Source organism: Pteronotus mesoamericanus, unplaced genomic scaffold (genome assembly GCF_021234165.1).
Source record: "Pteronotus mesoamericanus isolate MK-2021 breed Mesoamerican mustached bat unplaced genomic scaffold, CSHL_Meso_final contig_26, whole genome shotgun sequence".
NCBI lineage: Eukaryota > Metazoa > Chordata > Mammalia > Chiroptera > Mormoopidae > Pteronotus > Pteronotus mesoamericanus.
In genome coordinates this window covers 12,826,297-12,844,415 of record NW_026555109.1, presented here as the reverse complement: position 1 = coordinate 12,844,415, position 18,119 = coordinate 12,826,297, and the positions used below count along the sequence as shown (strand labels likewise).

General features: G+C 46.3%; 1 protein-coding gene across 2 annotated transcripts in view; it reads right to left on the bottom strand.

The window, feature by feature from the left end:
• COL4A2 (collagen type IV alpha 2 chain) overlaps positions 1 to 18,119 on the bottom strand; it is a 195,307-nt gene that overhangs the window by 25,357 nt on the left and 151,831 nt on the right. For both annotated transcript variants that reach the window (XM_054574392.1, XM_054574391.1), the window contains exons 23-29: positions 15,654 to 15,726; positions 15,456 to 15,562; positions 12,510 to 12,711; positions 12,115 to 12,174; positions 10,621 to 10,677; positions 6,885 to 6,992; positions 3,741 to 3,962 (exon numbers count right to left, since the gene is read on the bottom strand). In XM_054574392.1, the coding sequence (XP_054430367.1) occupies positions 3,741 to 3,962; positions 6,885 to 6,992; positions 10,621 to 10,677; positions 12,115 to 12,174; positions 12,510 to 12,711; positions 15,456 to 15,562; positions 15,654 to 15,726 (829 nt within the window). The remainder of the gene's footprint in view (positions 1 to 3,740; positions 3,963 to 6,884; positions 6,993 to 10,620; positions 10,678 to 12,114; positions 12,175 to 12,509; positions 12,712 to 15,455; positions 15,563 to 15,653; positions 15,727 to 18,119) is intronic.

Genomic DNA, 18,119 nt, shown 5'->3' with positions numbered 1-18,119 from the left:
ATATACAGAACTAGACAGGTGACCGAACTGACATCACAGTTAAGTAAAATTTTAATACAGCTTTTTTTTTCACTTGACATTATATTTTGAGCATTTTGCCACATTTAAAATACTCTTTGCAAGCATGTTAATTGGCTATATGAATCATATCCCATCACATGGACACATTTAGTTCCCTCCCCATTTTTTTTGCTCTTACAGTGTTATGAGGAACAGGTTTATATATGTATTTGGGCTCATGTCACTTCGTTAGGAAAGTGTCCTGGAAATCCACTTAGTGGGTCAAAGCAAACATGAATTTAATGCTTCTTAGCACAGCGACCTCAGATGCCGGCCCCTGTGTACCCTTCCCACTGATCTCCCAGCACTGAGTGCTGGCACTAGGGCCCAGACAGAAGCCTGGTGCGCAGGCGTCGGGGAAGAAGAGCACAGAGCAGCTGCATTCCTGGGAATGTTTTTGATGAAGAATCACATTTCTTTCTCCTAGTTTTTAATTTTTGGTGAAATTTTTGTTCTTCACTGATATTTTCCTTTGGGGATTTTGATATTTTTCTTATAGATTTTAGTATTCCTCATGTACATTAACTTATTTTCCTTCATATCTACTTTAAAGTTTATCTACTGTCCAAATTTTCATTTTCTTTTTGACGTGTAGAATATTAAGATTTGTGAAAATACACACTTTTTTGGTGTGTGTATTTTCTTTCCTTGATTTTATGTCTAGTATATCCTGCCCTAGCCAGGAGTAAGATAACTATGAGCATATATTTTCTTCTACATTTTTTTTTTTAAACACCAACTCCCTGGACCTCTTTCTATTAAGTAATTTTTTCCTTTCTTCTTGGAACTTAAACTTCATTACATTCATCCAATTAATACCAGTTGGAGAGTCAAAGTCTGCCATTTGCATCTTTTCTCCAATGACTCTCTGGGTCCCTTGCTCTTTTATCCCTGACTATCCTACCAAGTGCACAAGGCTGACCTGGGAAGAGGAGGCAGACAAGTCGGGGGAATGGGGCAGAGGGGTGTCATTAATGAAATAGATCAAGTTAGTTTTGGACCAACCCAGACTCTCAAGCCTGTGGTCCAATTATCTGACGTCTTAAACCATATCAGGGAGAAAGGTACACAGGAAACAGGATGCATATAACATTCTCACATACTCCAGTGTTACTGTGGGAAATGAGGACACTTTTTCGGGGGTTCTATCTTTAGAGTTTACGGCTCCAGGGAAAGTATGTTTCCAAGTGGCTGCTGGTGGTCTCATGAGAATAGGAAGGCAGTGTTGCACACGGTGAAGATTTATAGAGAAGTCAGGTTCCTGCCACAGTACTCTGCTCCTCCACAAGGACAAGCTAACGTCATCACCAAGCACCCTTAAGGCTGCATAAACTGACAGCACTGAGCAAGTAAGTTCATACGAGCCGTGGCCAACAGGATGGAGGCTGGTCTGAGCTCAAGTTTCTGGAGTGCCTCGCTCATAGAAATGGACAGGCCAGGCCATGAATAAATGGTTGAAATGACATCTGCTACTCAAGTGGTTGTCTTAAAAATATCAGGTTGAGGCATTTTGTTCTTTCAGTTGTCGATGGAGCTCAATATTTAAGTCAGTGTCTATTTATAGAACATCTGTTATAAAAAAACACAACTACAAAAAAGCATCAGCTGTCTTAAGCTAAATAAAATCTGATCCATGAACTTGTGGGACTAGTTATTCAGAAGTTCTGCTCAGACACCCAGGCTGCATCATGCGCCCTCGTAACTGCCCACCATGGCCAAGCAAGTCGGCTGTGGTGTCATCTGCCCGCTGCTCCTGTCACAGGGGTGGATGGAACTGACATGGAGGCAGTTTCTCATAGCTTTGATATTCCAGAAGTTAAAACTTTTACCCAGTGAAATATTCTGCCTAAACTAGCTGGTCATCCAGGTGACATCAAACGTTGGGAAACGAGTCTGCAGGAAATAGCTATGTTTTAAGAAATCTACCAGAAGTGCCCTCTGTAAAGGAGCTCAGGGCACAGCAATTATAGGCCTGCAGAACGGATTGGCGGGGACACACGAGGCTGACAGGGTTTTTAAATAACCAACAGGAAAGCTGAAGCGTAGAGTGCCACGCTGCAGTGCCACCAATTCCTCAGTCCCTACACAGTTGCTGAGCTATACCTTATGCTCCATAACTGACCAGGAGGTAGTGAAGTTGGCAAGGCAGACCCCAAACATCCTGGCATTGGGTCCCCACTGCTCGGTGATTGTAGCCAGTGGCCCACATACCTGTCTGGCCTTAGCCAAGGTAGTGTGGTTCAGTGGTGTGTATAGATGTGTGCGTGAGTGCATGAAGAACGTGAGTATAAAAGGGTGAGTGTGACTGTGTGGGTGTGTTTGTGAATGTGTTAGAGTGTTTACATGTGAGTATATGTAAGGGTGCGAACACACATGTGTAGGTATTTGTGCATGCATGTGTAAGATTGTGTGCACATGAATAGGCACAGACATGTATGCATGCCTGCATGAGTATGTGTGTGGGCATGTGCACATGAGCCTGTGTATATAAGCATATGTGCGAATGTGTGGGTGTATGGGCATGGGAGAGCACGCGTGCATAAATGAGTATCTGTGTGCATGTGTGCATTCCAGCCATCTCAGGATTTCCCTTCCGTTCTTTGGGCCTTCCCTCGGTGGGTCTCTCAGTGAGTCTTGCCCCCATGCAGGGGGTTCTCCTAGTCAGTCAACAGTAGAGGTGCTGATCAGCGTCATCGTGGAAACCCATCTGCCCTCTGTCCCACCTCCCAGGCCTGCTGGGAACTGACAGGCCCACCTGCAAACCAATTCACACTCCTGAACATGATGAGTTCACCTGCCCTTCAAGAACCAGACCTCACCCCCCTCGTGTCTTCACGTAACGGACGCCCTACAGATCTGATGGCGTTTGCTTCCTGCACAACATAGGAGGAAGCCTTCTTTTGTCTGGGCTTGGGGTGAGACTGATGACAATGCCAACAACACATGAACGGTCGGTGTGTAAAGTTACAATGAATGCATCCTGCTCTTCATATTTGATCGGGAACACCAAATATCAGGTTTCAACGGTCTGGCAGTCTCCAGCACACAGTGTACTGAATGTAAATACTCGCTCTCTGGTGACATAAACTTTTATTAAAGTGAGGTATCTGGGGATCTCAATGCCAGTTTTGCGTAAATTGGATACATAAAGCCGTCTAATGCTTTGTTTGTTCATCAAACAACGGGTGGTCCTTCTACTTTGCTAAACATACATAGATGATATTGTAAACGATATTAATGAATTTCAAAACCAATTTTACATTAACCCATGAAATTGCATTCTAGATCATTTCTATCTTCCTCCTCAACTTCTCACTCAGCATGGCCTGGTTCCTCTTTTTCAAAGCTACTGCTCACACTCTGCTGAAGGCACCAGCGAGCCCCCATGCTGATTCACAGCCAACTTGGGAAGAGTCCATCAGTTAACCCATACTTGTAAAAGGCCTCAAATGACCATCCTTTCCTGGCTACAGAAGGTAAATACAGGATGATGATTATTGTCCTAAAACCATTCCAGAAGGAACTCTGCAGCTAAGTGGGGAAGAGAAAAAGCAAGACTCATGCCATAATGTTCTGTTGCTTCTTATGACGTCCTCCCTAGGAGGGATTTCGAAGCCACTCCTGGGAGCCATGGTGCAGTGGGATCCGGCCCCCGCTCCCCTTCTGCTGCAGTGACTTACCCCTGAATCCAGGTGGGCCTCTTTCTCCGGGAAAGCCTTTCAGCCCAGGGTGTCCAGGCAGTCCAGCGTCTCCTCGGGATCCAGGCTGGGCCCCCAGGACTTCGCCAGGAAGGCCCCTGTCCCCTGGGGGCCCGACTTGTCCTGGTAGGCCGCTGGGGCCTGGGGGTCCCTCAGGGCCCGGGCGGCCCATCGCACCTTTGGATCCTCGGGGCCCCACGAACCCTAAAGGGAAACATGGGTCATCCCCAAAACCACAGTCAGCATTGTGATATTCTAAGAGAGAGATCAGATAGAGGCCGGAGACCCCAAGGTTTGCAATCAGCGTTCTCCGCTTGAGCCCCGGCCCTGGAGCCCACAGCACTCACAAGGCCGCCCTGCCTCCCTCTGCTGTCTGGCCCTTTGCCCTACAATTTAGCTACAGTGGAGGAGGCCTTCAGAACCAACCTCCCTGGACAAAAATCGTGATGATTTACGGTATCTCATGCTGTGCAAATAATCCCAAGAGAAAGCTTTCATGGGACCTTTCAGGATGTGTGTGATGGAAGACCCCTCAGAGCCCAAACTCTGGCTGCTGGTCATCAGTCAATTTGGAAATGCTTGGAAGGGAATTGATAGCCCTTTGTCATGGTGACTGTCGATCACACATATTTGGATGGAGGAAGGGTGGCTGTCATGTGCTTGGGCAATTGTGTCTTTCCTGGACACTGCTGGGTCAAATGGTCTCATCACTACTTCCCTGTTGTCAGTGTTCTCACCCCTGATGCAACCTCAGATTGAACTGTGGGAATAGGCAGTCATGTGCTTGTTCAGAAGGAGAGCTTTTTGAGGTCATTCTTGGCTTCAGTGTGCAGGGCGTGGGAAGGAGGGCACTGTCTGCCCCTTCTGTGAGGTACACCTGAAAAAAAGACCCCGTGCACAGGGCCCCAGTCCTTTCCTAAGACAGGAAAACTTGGCACACCTAAAACTGGGAGATTGGCTGAACGGTATGGCTTGTTTGGGACCCAGAACAAGGGAGCTGGACATGGTCTGAGAATTAATTAGCTGGATTCTATTTCAGAGTTTTAATGATGTGATTTACCCACATAAAGAAGAGCTATAGCTTTCATGGAAATGTTAAAATGTATACATGGGAACTGTGTACTAAATTTGTGGGTGTGAGTACCTATGTGGATCTTATTTCTGGAACAAACTCTTGGTGTGTTTTGCAGTCTTTGAAGTTGGGATTTTATTTTCTTCTGCATGTATATTCCATTGCTGTAAAGAGTGACATGCTTTTCAAAAATTGAATAGATCAGTTCCTCCTTTACCCCCTCCCTCTGGTCCACCCAATGTCTCTGGTCACTTAAAGGCTTACATATCAACACAGAACAGGCTTCTTCATGTGTGGTCAGCTTCCCAAACACCCTGGTAATGGGCGCATCCCACTCCTCCACGCCAGGAGAATGCTATGCAGCTCATGCCCGCTTGTCTCGGCACACGAATTATGATTACTAGGTGCCCTTCATATTCAAGGCAAGAGGATATTAATGAACTGTTTTCCTTCTTTCAAAAAAAAAATCACTTAACTTTTGTATATATGGGATCAACCACGTGGCAAAGCTATAACTCCTAAACATTTAGGTGCTCCCAGCAGGGCAACAAAATGATACAGTCTGATCCCCTGGTGTGGTGGCAAAAAAAGCTTTCTTTGTTTCTCTCCAAGGCAAGGTTTTTACCACTGCCTCGACAAAAGACACAGGAAGTAACGCATCCCAGTTTTCAAAACATGATGAGATGCATAATATGAAAGACAACAGGTTAAAGATTTACAACCACCTTTATGAATCCAGGAAGAAAATCTATCAGAGACTGAGGTGAAGTTCTACATTTAGGATTAAGCCACTTGTCCGTGTGTAGGACAGGGAAGAGGCAAAATTCAATTAATCTTTGCTGAAAATATTTACTAAGGACCTAAGCCTAAGGACACACAGACCTACTGCTTTGTGTGACATTCCAGACACATGGAACATTTATTCAGTTTCTGGGGCCCAGCTTGAAGTGAATGCTGACACGCTGGAGGGCCGTCATGGAAGCATGTTCAGAATTCTGAGGGCATGGAAATTACATCATGAAAAGAAAGTCTGTGTTCCCGGGGCAGGGTGTGTATCCATGAGATGGCGTAGGGAGGGGTGACTGCTCTCCCGAAGTGTGTGAGGGGAGGGTACACACAAGACCCACTGGCTCAAGGAGAAACCAATGGAGAACCTACTAGGAGGCAGGTTTCATTTCAGTCAGGAGGAACTTTCTAGCAATCAGAGAGTTTCGGTGTTTCACAGGTGCTGGGTGGCAAGAGGCTAGAAGAACACCTGACCAGAATCCTGAGGGAAGATGTTTGACCTTGGGTGGCTTTAGTGAGTTCTACAGTTTTATTTATTTAAATAATACAATTCTAAAATGCACGGGCCTCTGCATACCAAGCAACACAGTCATACAGTTTCAGCCATAACCACAAAGGGACACCTGGGTTTGGGGACACTGAATTACATTAAAGAGCATGCAGACACCCACGCAGGGACCCCTACTTCTCACCACCATTCATTCATTACCAGAGACACATTCATGCCCCTCCACACATGGGTAAGTGCGTGCCTTAAGCTCTTTTAGCCACTAAATGACTTAAATAATTCCTTGCTGTGTCAAATGTAGATGGAATGGTTCAAGTTGTTTACTTAGACAAGCTACAGACTGAGGAGTGAACAGATAATGCCGTGAAAAGCAAAACCATACATGTTCCTTAGCTGGCGAGTGATCAGCAGATTGGGAATCAATGATGAGAGGACTGTTTGTGCCTTTAAATGATAATAGCAGTAGAGGATAACACTATGATGCGCCCCTAGAATGTTTACTATCAACCAGAGGGAAATCTTTATGTACACTTATCTTTTTCCCCCTGCAAAATCTGTATTATCGTCTGCAAAACTCCAGTGCATTAGTGATAAAAAATTCAAGAATTCTATTCCCATAAGGACAAGGACAAAAGTTGTCATCATGCATTTGGCAACCAGGCTTCTAAATGTTAAAGACAGCAGAGCTGGGGCACTGCGATCATTTGTTCACAGCCATGTCCTAATATAAGGGCCTGAGGGCGGTCTGACCCTGCCTTACCTGGGGGTCCTGGGAACCCTTCACGCCCTGGATCTCCTGGGAAACCTTTGGGACCTTGTGGTCCATCAGCTCCTGGGAATCCTGGTAGCCCCTGGAGGCCTTTGGCACCTAAACAACTCAAAGAAATCACAACATATATCAGAGCCCTGTGAGGAAACCCCAGCAGTAGATAAATAGGAAGTGATCGAGTTTAGACCTGACTTAAGGCAGTCTCTTATGAAACTAGAAAATGGTGAGGCTGGGACATCAACCCTAAAATAGCACCTCTGCCAGCCAGCCACGCCCAGCTGTGGACCCACAGACCCTGGCAGTGGGCCCCACCCACCAGTGGACGCCCCCAGCAGGCCTGCCTAGGGTCCGAGGCTGGGCTGACCGGTGAAGGGCTCTCCTTGTTGAAGCTGGTAAAGACTGGAAGGGGAACCGCTTCTTCAAAGGTATACACATCGACACAAAGACACAAGGGTAATGAAGAACAGGGAACCATGAAGCCAATGAAGAAAACTAACAAAGGTCAAGTAACCAACCCTAGAGAACTGGTGATCTAGAAAGTGCCTCACAAAGAATTCCAATGAATTGTCCTAGAGAAGCTCAGTTCATATGAGAGAACACATATGGGCAGGAAAATAATACACAAATAACATGACAAGTTTTACAAAGAAATAGAAGCCATAAGAAAACAAACGAACAAAGCCTGTAGCTGAAGATTATAATGACTGAACTAAGATAGCATCTCTGGGCTTACAGAATGATTTCCAGTGTCTAAAATTCATGCTGAAGGGCTCAAACGATAAGAATAGTGCTCAGTATTAAGGTTCACAGGGCTCGGAATGCCTGGGTCTGAATCTTGGCTCTTCCATGTGTGCAGTTTTGGACATGTTTCTAACCCCCTCTGGGCCACTGTTTCTTCATCTGCAAAATGGGGAAATAATACCCACTTCACAGGGTATTGTGAGGACTCAATGGGATGGCTCCTGTCAATATCAGAACAGTGCTTGCACAGGGGTGAGCTCCACAAATGTTCTAACGGAAAGAAGGCTGGAGTTCCTCCCCAACACCACAGAGCTGAACTTCATGCTTTTCCACCCATGTTCATGGCTTTTCTTTCTGAGGATGCTGTGTGACACCCACCTCCCTCCTCAGAAAGTGGGGATGTGATGGCAGAAGCGAGCGAGACGAGTCAGACAGGAAGCAAGCTAGGGGCTGTCAGCTACGGGAGCCCCAGTCAGGAAGTGAAACTAATAGCCACAGGAGGACAATGGCTGGGAGCCTCAGACACCCTGGCTCTGACTTCTGAGCCCCTTGCAGGCACCAGACCTCAGATTATGTCCCTGGCCTGCGTGTGTGTCACATGTACAGGACTCTGGTCCTCTCGACCACAGAGACTTCATCTGTATAAGAGGTTCTTCCATGAAGCAAGGTTCTCAAACTGACACTAATCGCATGTTGCTAAACACAGGGGGTTCTTGGGAAAAATTTCTCCTTTTTGTCTGTCTCCATCAGGTCCAGCGTCAGTGTCAAGAGACAAGATCGAAAGCTCCACAGACTTGCTTGAGCTGAGTAGATGTTTCATCATAATTCGCAGGCCTGGGAGGGTCTCTTCATGATAGCCAGGACATGAAGGGGAGAAAGAACTCAGAGCTCCAGAAACCTGACACCCCTACATTCTCTGGCCTTGGCTGCCTGCGGGCACAAGAAGGGGCCGGACAGACCCGCATCTGTGGGGCACCGCCCTCTTCCCTGGTGAGCTGGGAGGAGCCGTCTGGTCACCACACCAGCAGTGAGTACAGGCCTGCTTCTCAGCTCTGAGGTTTGGTCAGCTTCCTGAGCGCCTCTCTGCCTCTTGCCTATGGCCCTTCTGACTCTCTCCACTCTAGACTCCCCTGGAGCTCTGGGACCAACACTGATGTCTGGGCAGTGGATTACACCAGCACTTCTCTGGGGACCAGATTTTGAGTAGCAAGGTGCTTGCAGGTTGCCTAATTTTCCTCCACTTATAATGGTCTACACCTTACTGCAATTCATTTGAACTTTCCCCATTGCACTCTGCAAACATTTACAATACCTTAAACATTTTTAATAAATATGGGAAACTTGAAAGTTTCCCACATCCTTCACCCAGAGCCAATATACCCAGATTTGAAAAATGCTGACTTATAGTACTTTAAATGAATGATTTACACTAAAAAGAAAGTAAAACTTCAGACCAGCTAAATGAAGTAACTCTTAATTGATTGGACATCTTTGATCTGAACCATTTCATATGGGAAGCAAACTTGAGACATTTTTTCCAGGTGTCTCTGTGCTCAAGAATTCCCTTCATCTCAGCCAGCATACCTGCCAATGGCTGGCAGCCAAGTGCTTCAGGAATCACCATATTTCTCTGCGACTACTGAGAGCAGCAGCCTTCTCTCTACAGCATGCGGGGCTGGTGGGCAGGGGGTGGAGCGGTGTAGTGCTACAGTAAGAATTACAGCCTCTCCATGCTACTGTCCCTTTAGAAATGTCCCTGTAGGCCATTAGGTTGGGCTGCTGCTCTGCCATACTGTAGAAGGGGACAATCCAGCATCCTAGAGTTTTCCATCTTTTTCCATGAGCACAGAAAGGGGTCAGGAGAGACTTGTGGAAGCACTTCCCTCGGGCCGGGGAGAAGGAGCACTGTGTATAAGACCCATCCGTTCTCACTGTGGGATCCTGGTCCCTGAGGGTCCTGTCAGCAAGACTGGCCTTGGGAAAACACATGGTGCAGCAACCAAAGCTTGACCCTTACTGACACTCCAAATAAACGCATAGATTATCTACAATTGCCCATTGATAGCAAGATCCTCTTAGGCTATCATCCCCCAGTGTAACTCTGAGAGAAAAACAGCAATGTGAGAGAGAAACATCAACTGGCTGCCTCCTGTCTATGCCCTGGTTGGAGACCGAACCTGTAACCTTTTGGTGTGTGGGAAGATGCTCAAACCAACTGAGCCACCCGGCCAGGGCCACAGACCTTTATTCTTGACTGGGGCAGATGAGGAAGGAGCAGTCAGTATTAGTCAGAGCCAAATGATATTCCCTCTCACACAAGACTGCTGTAGTCTAAGAACTCGCCTGGCCTAGGCTGGCTGACCCAGACATCCGGGCATCCCCGAGCAGCTGTGGTGGTTGTCCAGCCCCTTGTTGTCTCTGTAATACCACGCCATGAGTGGCCATGGGGACAGTGGTAGACGCTGGGCTCTGTCATGGAGAACCCTTACTTATTTCATGTGGGCTCTTTAGATAGGCTGATTGTTCTGTGTCAGCAGACAAAAGCCCAGTTCCTCCTAGACTGTTGAGACAAATTCCTAGCCCTGTTTATTTCTGCTTTCATCTCAGTTAAAATCCCCCAAAAGTAATTCTCTCCCATAGGGTCTTCCCATATATCCTGGGACACAAAAGGATAAAAAAGCACACAGAAATAAACTTTCCTCCCAGGTTTAAGAGGCACTTTAGTCTCATCCAGGTTTATACTAGAGCTGTGGCTGAGTCCTGCGTAGCAGGAATCTTCTCCTTTAGACTAGGGTTCAGCTAGGTGTCAATCACATTTCTTATACTGACGAGTAAAAGTCTGCTTCCTTTAGAAGCTACCAGTTTGTGGAAGACTGCCAAGATGGCAGAACACGGTGACATCCAGGGACACAAAGGAATGTGGGGGCAGAGGAAAATGAAGATGCAGACAGGAAGGCTGGAAGCGCTCTCTACCAGAGCACGTTACCTGTGGGGCCCGGGGGGCCCGGCTGGCCTGGCAATCCCTTGGGCCCTCCAATACAACCTGGGAAAGGAGAAAAAAAAGATGAGTGGAAGCATCTTTACTGCCAAGCCTCATGGCTTTGCGATATTGCTAAGGTCAAGAGCACCAGGCCTGAAAATTGGCTACCATTTTTATGATCAGAGTAACTTAATGAGTTAATTAATCTTCCTCTGATGTAAACAAAAGTTTAATTTTATCATGTAATTAAATTAGAATATTAATATAAAATGCAAATAAGATCAGTCCAGTCAATTAAAGACTGTGCTCTGCGGCAATGACCCCTCCCCTCCCTTAGGGCAACGTCCCAGCAAGGCTGAGTCCTTACTCTGGTCCCTCCCCAGTGAGTCAACCTCAATGCCTTTTTGTATGGAAATGTCCACCAGAGGATGAGGCCATTTGTGATTTCAAAAGCAATTCTTAGATTCCTCCTTTGTGGCTTTGAATACTTTCAGAATTAGCCACAGCAATACCTGTTTTGAGCCATGCAAAATGAAACCTGAATTAGCCACTTCTGGCATGTGTGGGCAGGGCAGTGACATGACACAGGTACTTTGTCATTTGGCCTTTGTCTTTGAGATGTCCTTCATCTGTGTGCCTGGGATTTGGCTGGGCTCCTATTGTGACAGACTTCAGCCTCTTCTACACTAGGGGCCCAGGGGGACCCACTACTGCAAAAGAGAGGGACCCACTACTGCCTTTGGGGGGCCCGGCCTCCATCCCGCAGAGCCTCACACCCAGGGGTCTTCTCACATCTGCCTCATCGGCCACTTCTCTGAAAGCTTGGGGATCTGCCATCCCTGCCTTGCCGTCTTGCTCTGAGTGCTGGGTCCATTCCCACACGGTAACCTCAACCTCATACAGGGGACCCACGGATTCTGATGCTAGTTCTCCAATCCCGACTTTCAAGGAAGTTATCCTCTCCAATGCTGGCCAGGTCAACCTCCGGATAGTCTCCCTCTCTTCTCTCCCACCACTACGCTTTGCCTCAGAGTCATTTCTATATCCTATCCCTCTCTGTCAGCCCTTCTTCTTTCTAGCATTCATTTATCACCAGTCCAAATTGTGCTCTCCTGACATCTATCTGGACTGGCTCCTCAACCTATATAACAAGCAAATAATTCACAGTTGCCTTTTACACGTGTATAGACAGAAAGCTGAATAAGAATATCCATGTATTTTTGGTGTAAAAATATGTCTGTTGAGTCCTTACCAATGTTGTAAGTTGATCCTTTACGTTGGTGGGAAGACTTGGTGACACTATATGCTATTATACTTGCCTATCCTTTGATTCTAAGCTAAATCAGACAGGGTGCCAGCTCTAAGTGTTGCATGTATTTATATTTCTTGCTGTAGCTCCATGCTCACTGCAGGAGCTCACAGCAGTTGTTGACAAGTCACATGTTTTACAAACCAAAAGTTTTAAAAGGTTCTAAAGCCTCCTGATCTTCATGACAGTACCTGGCTGGATGACATCCTGTCCGTCACCTCCGATGGGTCTTTTCACACCTGTATCGCAATCTGGGAGCAAGACATGACAGAGTGAGGCAGTTTTGGAACAGCTGAAAGCAACTAACTTATCTATGAGTGTGTGTGTTGGTGGTGGTGGGAAGGCTGGGGGGGGGGCAGGGACTTCGAAGGCCCTTGGCTTCAGCCCTAGAGGGAGAGGCCCTGCATTTCTAGCTGGTGAGAGGAGGCTGTTGCTGGGTCTGAAAATCCCTGAGGATGCAATACAGCCTTCTTACAGGACCCTACTGGGAAATGTATACATTGCCAAAAAAAGAATACTGAATATATGCTGAAGCACTAAACAGTGTCTCATGACTTTGAAAGACAGAAGAAAGGATCCCTTATACCTATTTGTCCTGGGAGGCCTGGGGGGCCCGGAGGTCCAGGGAGGCCTTGCGGTCCGGGTAATCCAACATCTCCAGGGAAACCACGCTCGCCTTTGGGGCCTGGGAGGCCCAGTCCTGGGGGACCCCTTTCTCCTGGAAAGCCCTTGGTGCCAGGTACTCCTGGGTAGCCTGCATCCCCCGGGGGGCCTTTGATGCCATCACCCTGGGAGAATATTCAGTTTATTTCTTATAAGATACCCCAAAGACAGCCACATTCCCAGTTCCCTTTCCCCATTCCCCTGAGTCCAATGCTGCAGATGGAGAGCAGAAAGACTGCAGAGATTAGTAAGAAGCTACTGTAATGGCCTAAACAAGCTGCAGAAATAAAGGGCAGATTTTATAATAATTATGAGCAATGCAATAGAAGATAGTTTTGGAGGGCAAACAAATCTATTTGAATATTAATTTTTCTCTTTCCAAACCACTAGCGCCCATGTGTCGATTTTGACCTTCATGCACAGGAAGAATTCTGCATAAGCACAGTTAGGTATAGGTTTGGATAAATGAGAGTAGAAATACGCTATTTTTATTGTTATGACTTAGCATTTGTTGCATATCTACTACTCACAATGGCTAATGTGCTGTTAAAGGAAAGGAAGTCTTTAATTTGGACAAGAAAGAAAGAGAAGTGTGCTCGTGAGAAATAAGTAGAGGTGATAGGATCAGGATAGCAGGAAGCGGGGAAGTACTTGGCAGCCAGCGACAGGCCCTATTCATGAAACTGCTAAGCAGGTGTGGGAAACGAGGGTACACAATGGAGTGGTCAAAGGGGCGGGGACTGTGAGAACTGGGGAGTTAGAAGGAATGTCTGCAGGGTCACAGGCTAACCGTGGGCCCGGCTCCACACTCAGTGTGTCTGAGCAAGCTGGTACAACAGCTGTGCAGATAAGTCCCACTCATCCGCCTGAGCCGTGAATGAGACTGGGATATGCAGATGGCAAGGAGGCAGCAGCTTTCAGGATATGAAACGCTGCTGTCCACTGAGGTACCCTTTCTCCTTCATTTCTAAAGGCATGAGGAAGAGCAAGATGCTCACAGATCAAAGGTCAAGCTCTCTCCATTGTATGGCCTTGATTAAACCACACAACCTCCCCTGTGTTGGCTCCTTCAAGATGGGCTTAAGGATAAGGGGAGGACTTTCCATGACCCAGGGCTGTTGCAGAGGTCAAATGGCAGACTGACCAAACTTAGGTAGTGGACGATGATGCAACCACGGGGGTGTGCCCACTGAGCTTCTCAAGGGAGATGTTTACGTTTTTAGTTTAGAAATTCCAGCAAGCAAGCAAGGACTGACAAAAGCCTCCAGACTGGGAATCAGAAGTCGGGAGTTTGAACGCTGGCTCTTGACAACAGAAAGGAAACAGTGGGCCCTGACAGCCAGGAGCTGGCCTGAGGGCCTGGCCGTCCCGGGTGTTGCTGGAGCCGGCTGCCCTCACAGCCATGCTGAGCGCGCAACGGAACAGCAGTAATTCGCACACAGCCTCAGGTCAGGACACTGACGAATCAAGTCACACATTCGTACATACACGTGCACGCCACACGCAGAGACCATATACACATGTACACACATGCCATGGCCACAAAGACCGCTCGTAATCATATTTGAACAGGCAAAAACATGACACTGTTCAAACCACCAACACGAACCCCTCTCCTCCCCAATTATAGTTCTGGCCTTACTGTTTCCCCCGCGTTGACTCTCAGATAAGGCTTATTAAGATACACGATCGTGGAATTATCTGTGCATTTGGAAGCATCTCTCTCAGAGCAGAGCCCCCTCTCTGGCCCTCCTCAAGGCTACCAACACAGCTGAAATCCTGTGCTCACGGACCAGGACCCAGACGCAGTGCGGACAAGTCACGTCACTTCGTCATTTCCTCGTTCGCCAAGTGGCCTCCACGCTTTTTATCTCAGCTATGTGGTAGTGCAACTGGGTTACACAAATTCTGTTTTGAAAATAAATTTCAAAATTATAACTAAAAAAGCAATACTAGATTATTAATGACTCGGGTGTTTTCAAAGAGTCCAAGGAAACTGCACTGAAAACATTACCAGTGTTATAATAGAAATGACCCATGTTGTGGCAGGAGAAGGTGTTGGTTTTGGAACGAGGCAAGCAAGCCAGCAGAGGATGTGGGTGTGAAGCTCTGAGGGGGAGGAAGAGCGTTGAGGCTGGATGGTGCCTCCCGCAGATGCTTGATGCTTGTCATTTAAGCTGCCCAGTCTGTGGTGCTTTGTTCTGGCAGCCCCAGGAGGTGAATTCAAGGATCTTAGGAGTCGGGGGTGTAGGTTTAATAAGCATAGGAAAGAAACTGCAATCTAGGGGGAAAAAAACCTGAGAAATCACACTGGAGCATCAGGAGAAAACTCCAGAACTGTGCTTGGTCAAGGCAAGATGGCAGGGTTTAGGTGGGGGCGGGGCGGAGGGTGAGCAGAGGTGGAGTCCTGTCTCCCCGGTTCATCTCCGCCCTTTTCCAACTCCGCCCCCAGCCCTTCCCCGCCCCAAGAACGAGACCGGAGGAGGCTGGGACTCTGTACTTTGTGAGACATCCTCTCTTTCAATGCTGGCATGTCTGTTGCCAAAACAAATTGTACATTTTACAACTTAACCTAGAAAAATAGTGTTCCACCACCTATTTTAGAACATTCGATTTGGGGAGGGTGGTGTTTCATTCTATGTTACACCAGGAGGAATATTTGTTCTCTCTGACTTTTGAATGTTCACCCATGGCTTGGCTTCCCACCTAACTCACTATGTCCTAAAAAGTAAAATTTCTGCTCATTAAAATAGGCTGGATTGCAGGGGCTGGGTTTAGGGTTGTGCCAGGACCATTCGTTTCTGAGGTGTTTAAGAGCGTGACTGACGGGGATGAGGGCTGAGCGGGTCTCCCCATCGTGGCTACTCACAGGAGGGCCCGGAAGGCCTGGGAATCCATCCAGCCCGTCACGACCCGGGAAGCCGTCGCCACCTTTTATTCCAGGCACACCTGGGATACCTGGTTGTCCCTTCTCACCTGGGAAAGAATTTGCAGTGTGACTTCACTCATACAGTGCTGCCACAGAAGGATAAATAGTGCGAGCATTGCTTGGCCACAGAAGACTGACCTTTGGTGGTAATTGTTCTAGAATCTCCTTTTATTCCTTTGGGTCCAGGAGGTCCAAAGTCACCAGGGGCTCCCTGTGGAAACAGACACAAAATGTCTTCCTCGGTCATACTGTTTAAGCATGTCTGTGAAGACGATGGTTTTCTGTTCATACAGCTCAAGGGCCAATACCTGTCATCAAGCTCAGCACTGTCCAAAAGAACTTTCTACCACGTTAGATGTGCCCTATGCCTGACTGCTCACTACTGTGGCCTGCAATCACAAATGGCTATTGAACACCTGAAAGTGGCCAGTGGAACTGAAGAACTGAATGTTTAAGTTTAAATAATTATAAGTTAATGGCAGCAGCCATACATGGCTGGACAATGGAAATGAGGACCTTGATACTCAAAGCCGGTGCATGGACCAGCAGCAGGAGCCTCCCCTGAGAGCTTGTTAGAAACGCAGAACCTCAGAACCCACCTGGGGCAACTGAACCATGATCTGTATTTCAACAAAGTCCCAGGGATTCATACAGTCGTGAACTGGTGCGAAGCAATGATCCAAAACACAAGATGGCTCACTCTTAACTACAATTATTTAGAATCTGAGCAGATAATAAGCCTCCAAGTACAAAGGATGGAAATGTGTGATCATTGATATTGAGTACAATGAAGAGTATTGGAAATGGAAATTTAAGGTTGAAAGAAAACATACTTTAGAAACAAGCTTATTGCAGGACCACTCATGTTTTACGCTGTAAAATCTAGTTTAGATCTCCCAATGAGCTGCTTTATGGTTCAGGATACAGTTTAATGTGCGATATGCTAGTTTTTGGCAAATCTTAGTTAATCTTATTTGCAAGAATATGGGAGTTTTAGTGTTGGTTTAATTAAGTGGAATGTTACAAGTGATTACGAGTTCCTTTCTCCTAAAAAAATATTCCACAGATCCTTGGTTTATTGATTTAATTCTTTGCAGAAAAGGGTGGTACCCTTTCAGTGTCCAGACAGCGTCTCACACGCAGACACTGCTCACTAAGTAGGTGTTGGGCACATGCCTGGAAAGATGAATTCATTTGTTGACTGATTATTCCCATATTTCCAACACTCGGCCAGATTCTATCAGTGCAGATATTTAATAATGAAAAACCACCTTAGTCCTTCCTACTGCCGTGAGTTTGGCAGACATATAAACATATAATTAAATGCAAGACAGCAAACACACCCCTACAGGTGTTCAGGTGTTTGAACACAAGCGCTGTGGGCGTGTGTACAACACCGTTGGGGAAAGTGTGCACTAGGAAGAGCTTAGACATTCTAGGTGCACAAAATGGGATCCACTGGGTTTCTAGGAAACATTCAATCATTTTATAAGTAATCAAAGATTCTACCAGTTTTGCCATTAAGTTTGCAATCCTCACAACACACTCTTTTAAAGGAATAGACAGCCATGATTTGGGGATGGTATTATTTTAAACTAGGATAAAGCATAGAATTCACTGATTTTAGTCGGATGTAACTATTTGTTTTCTGAGAAACCCTGGAGTCTGGAGTAGAGAGGTGCCTTGGATCTCATTTTCGCCTGTGCAACAGAAGTTACAACCCACATGAGCAGGTCTGAGGGGCTGCAATTCTTGCACCATGGTGTGGAGCCAGCTCATTCTCATTGTCCTTGGCCAACTGTCCTCAGCAATGTTTCCTCTATTGCTAAGTATATAAAATGTTGGACTTTTTACTTTATAAATCTCCCCCATTCTCTTTTTAAGTAAAAAAAAAGTATTATTTCTTTGCCTTTGTCTGAAATTTGCTTTGAAATTGATAGTTAAAACCTGCTGCAGAGAAAGATCTGCTCCAGATGATTGCTTTCATCAGATCGGAAATACAGTTCACTTAGCTGATGTACACAGAGGGTCTGTGGGCAGGACATTTCATACACTACAAAGTGAACCATCCACGGTTCACTTGCAGGTCTCGGTTTTATTGGGTTATGGGAGCCTTCATAAAATGCTAAACCAGCTCTATACTAAATCTGAAGAGGTGCATGCTTGATAAATAAGATGCTTTACCTTCAAGATGCTAGAAACTATTTTTTTTGGGGGGGGGTGTATAATTCTCACACCATAACATTCAGTGTGTTAAAACATACAATTCAGTGGTTTTTAGTGTTTCTACAAGGTTGTGCAACCATCATTATCTAATTTCAGAACATTTTCATCACCCCCAAAAGAATCCCTGTACCTTAAACAGCCAGCCCCATTCTCTGTTCCATCCCCAGCCGTCCTTAGCAATGATCGATCTACTTATTTTCAGATTTGCTTGTTGTGAATACTTCACATGGATAGAAGCATATTTTCTGTTCTTTTGTGTCGATTTTATTTAAGTATAATGTTTTCGAGGTTTGTCCACACTGTAACATGTGTCAACACTTCAATCCTTTGGACGGCTGAGGAATATCCCACTGTATGGCTATACCATGTCTTGTTTGT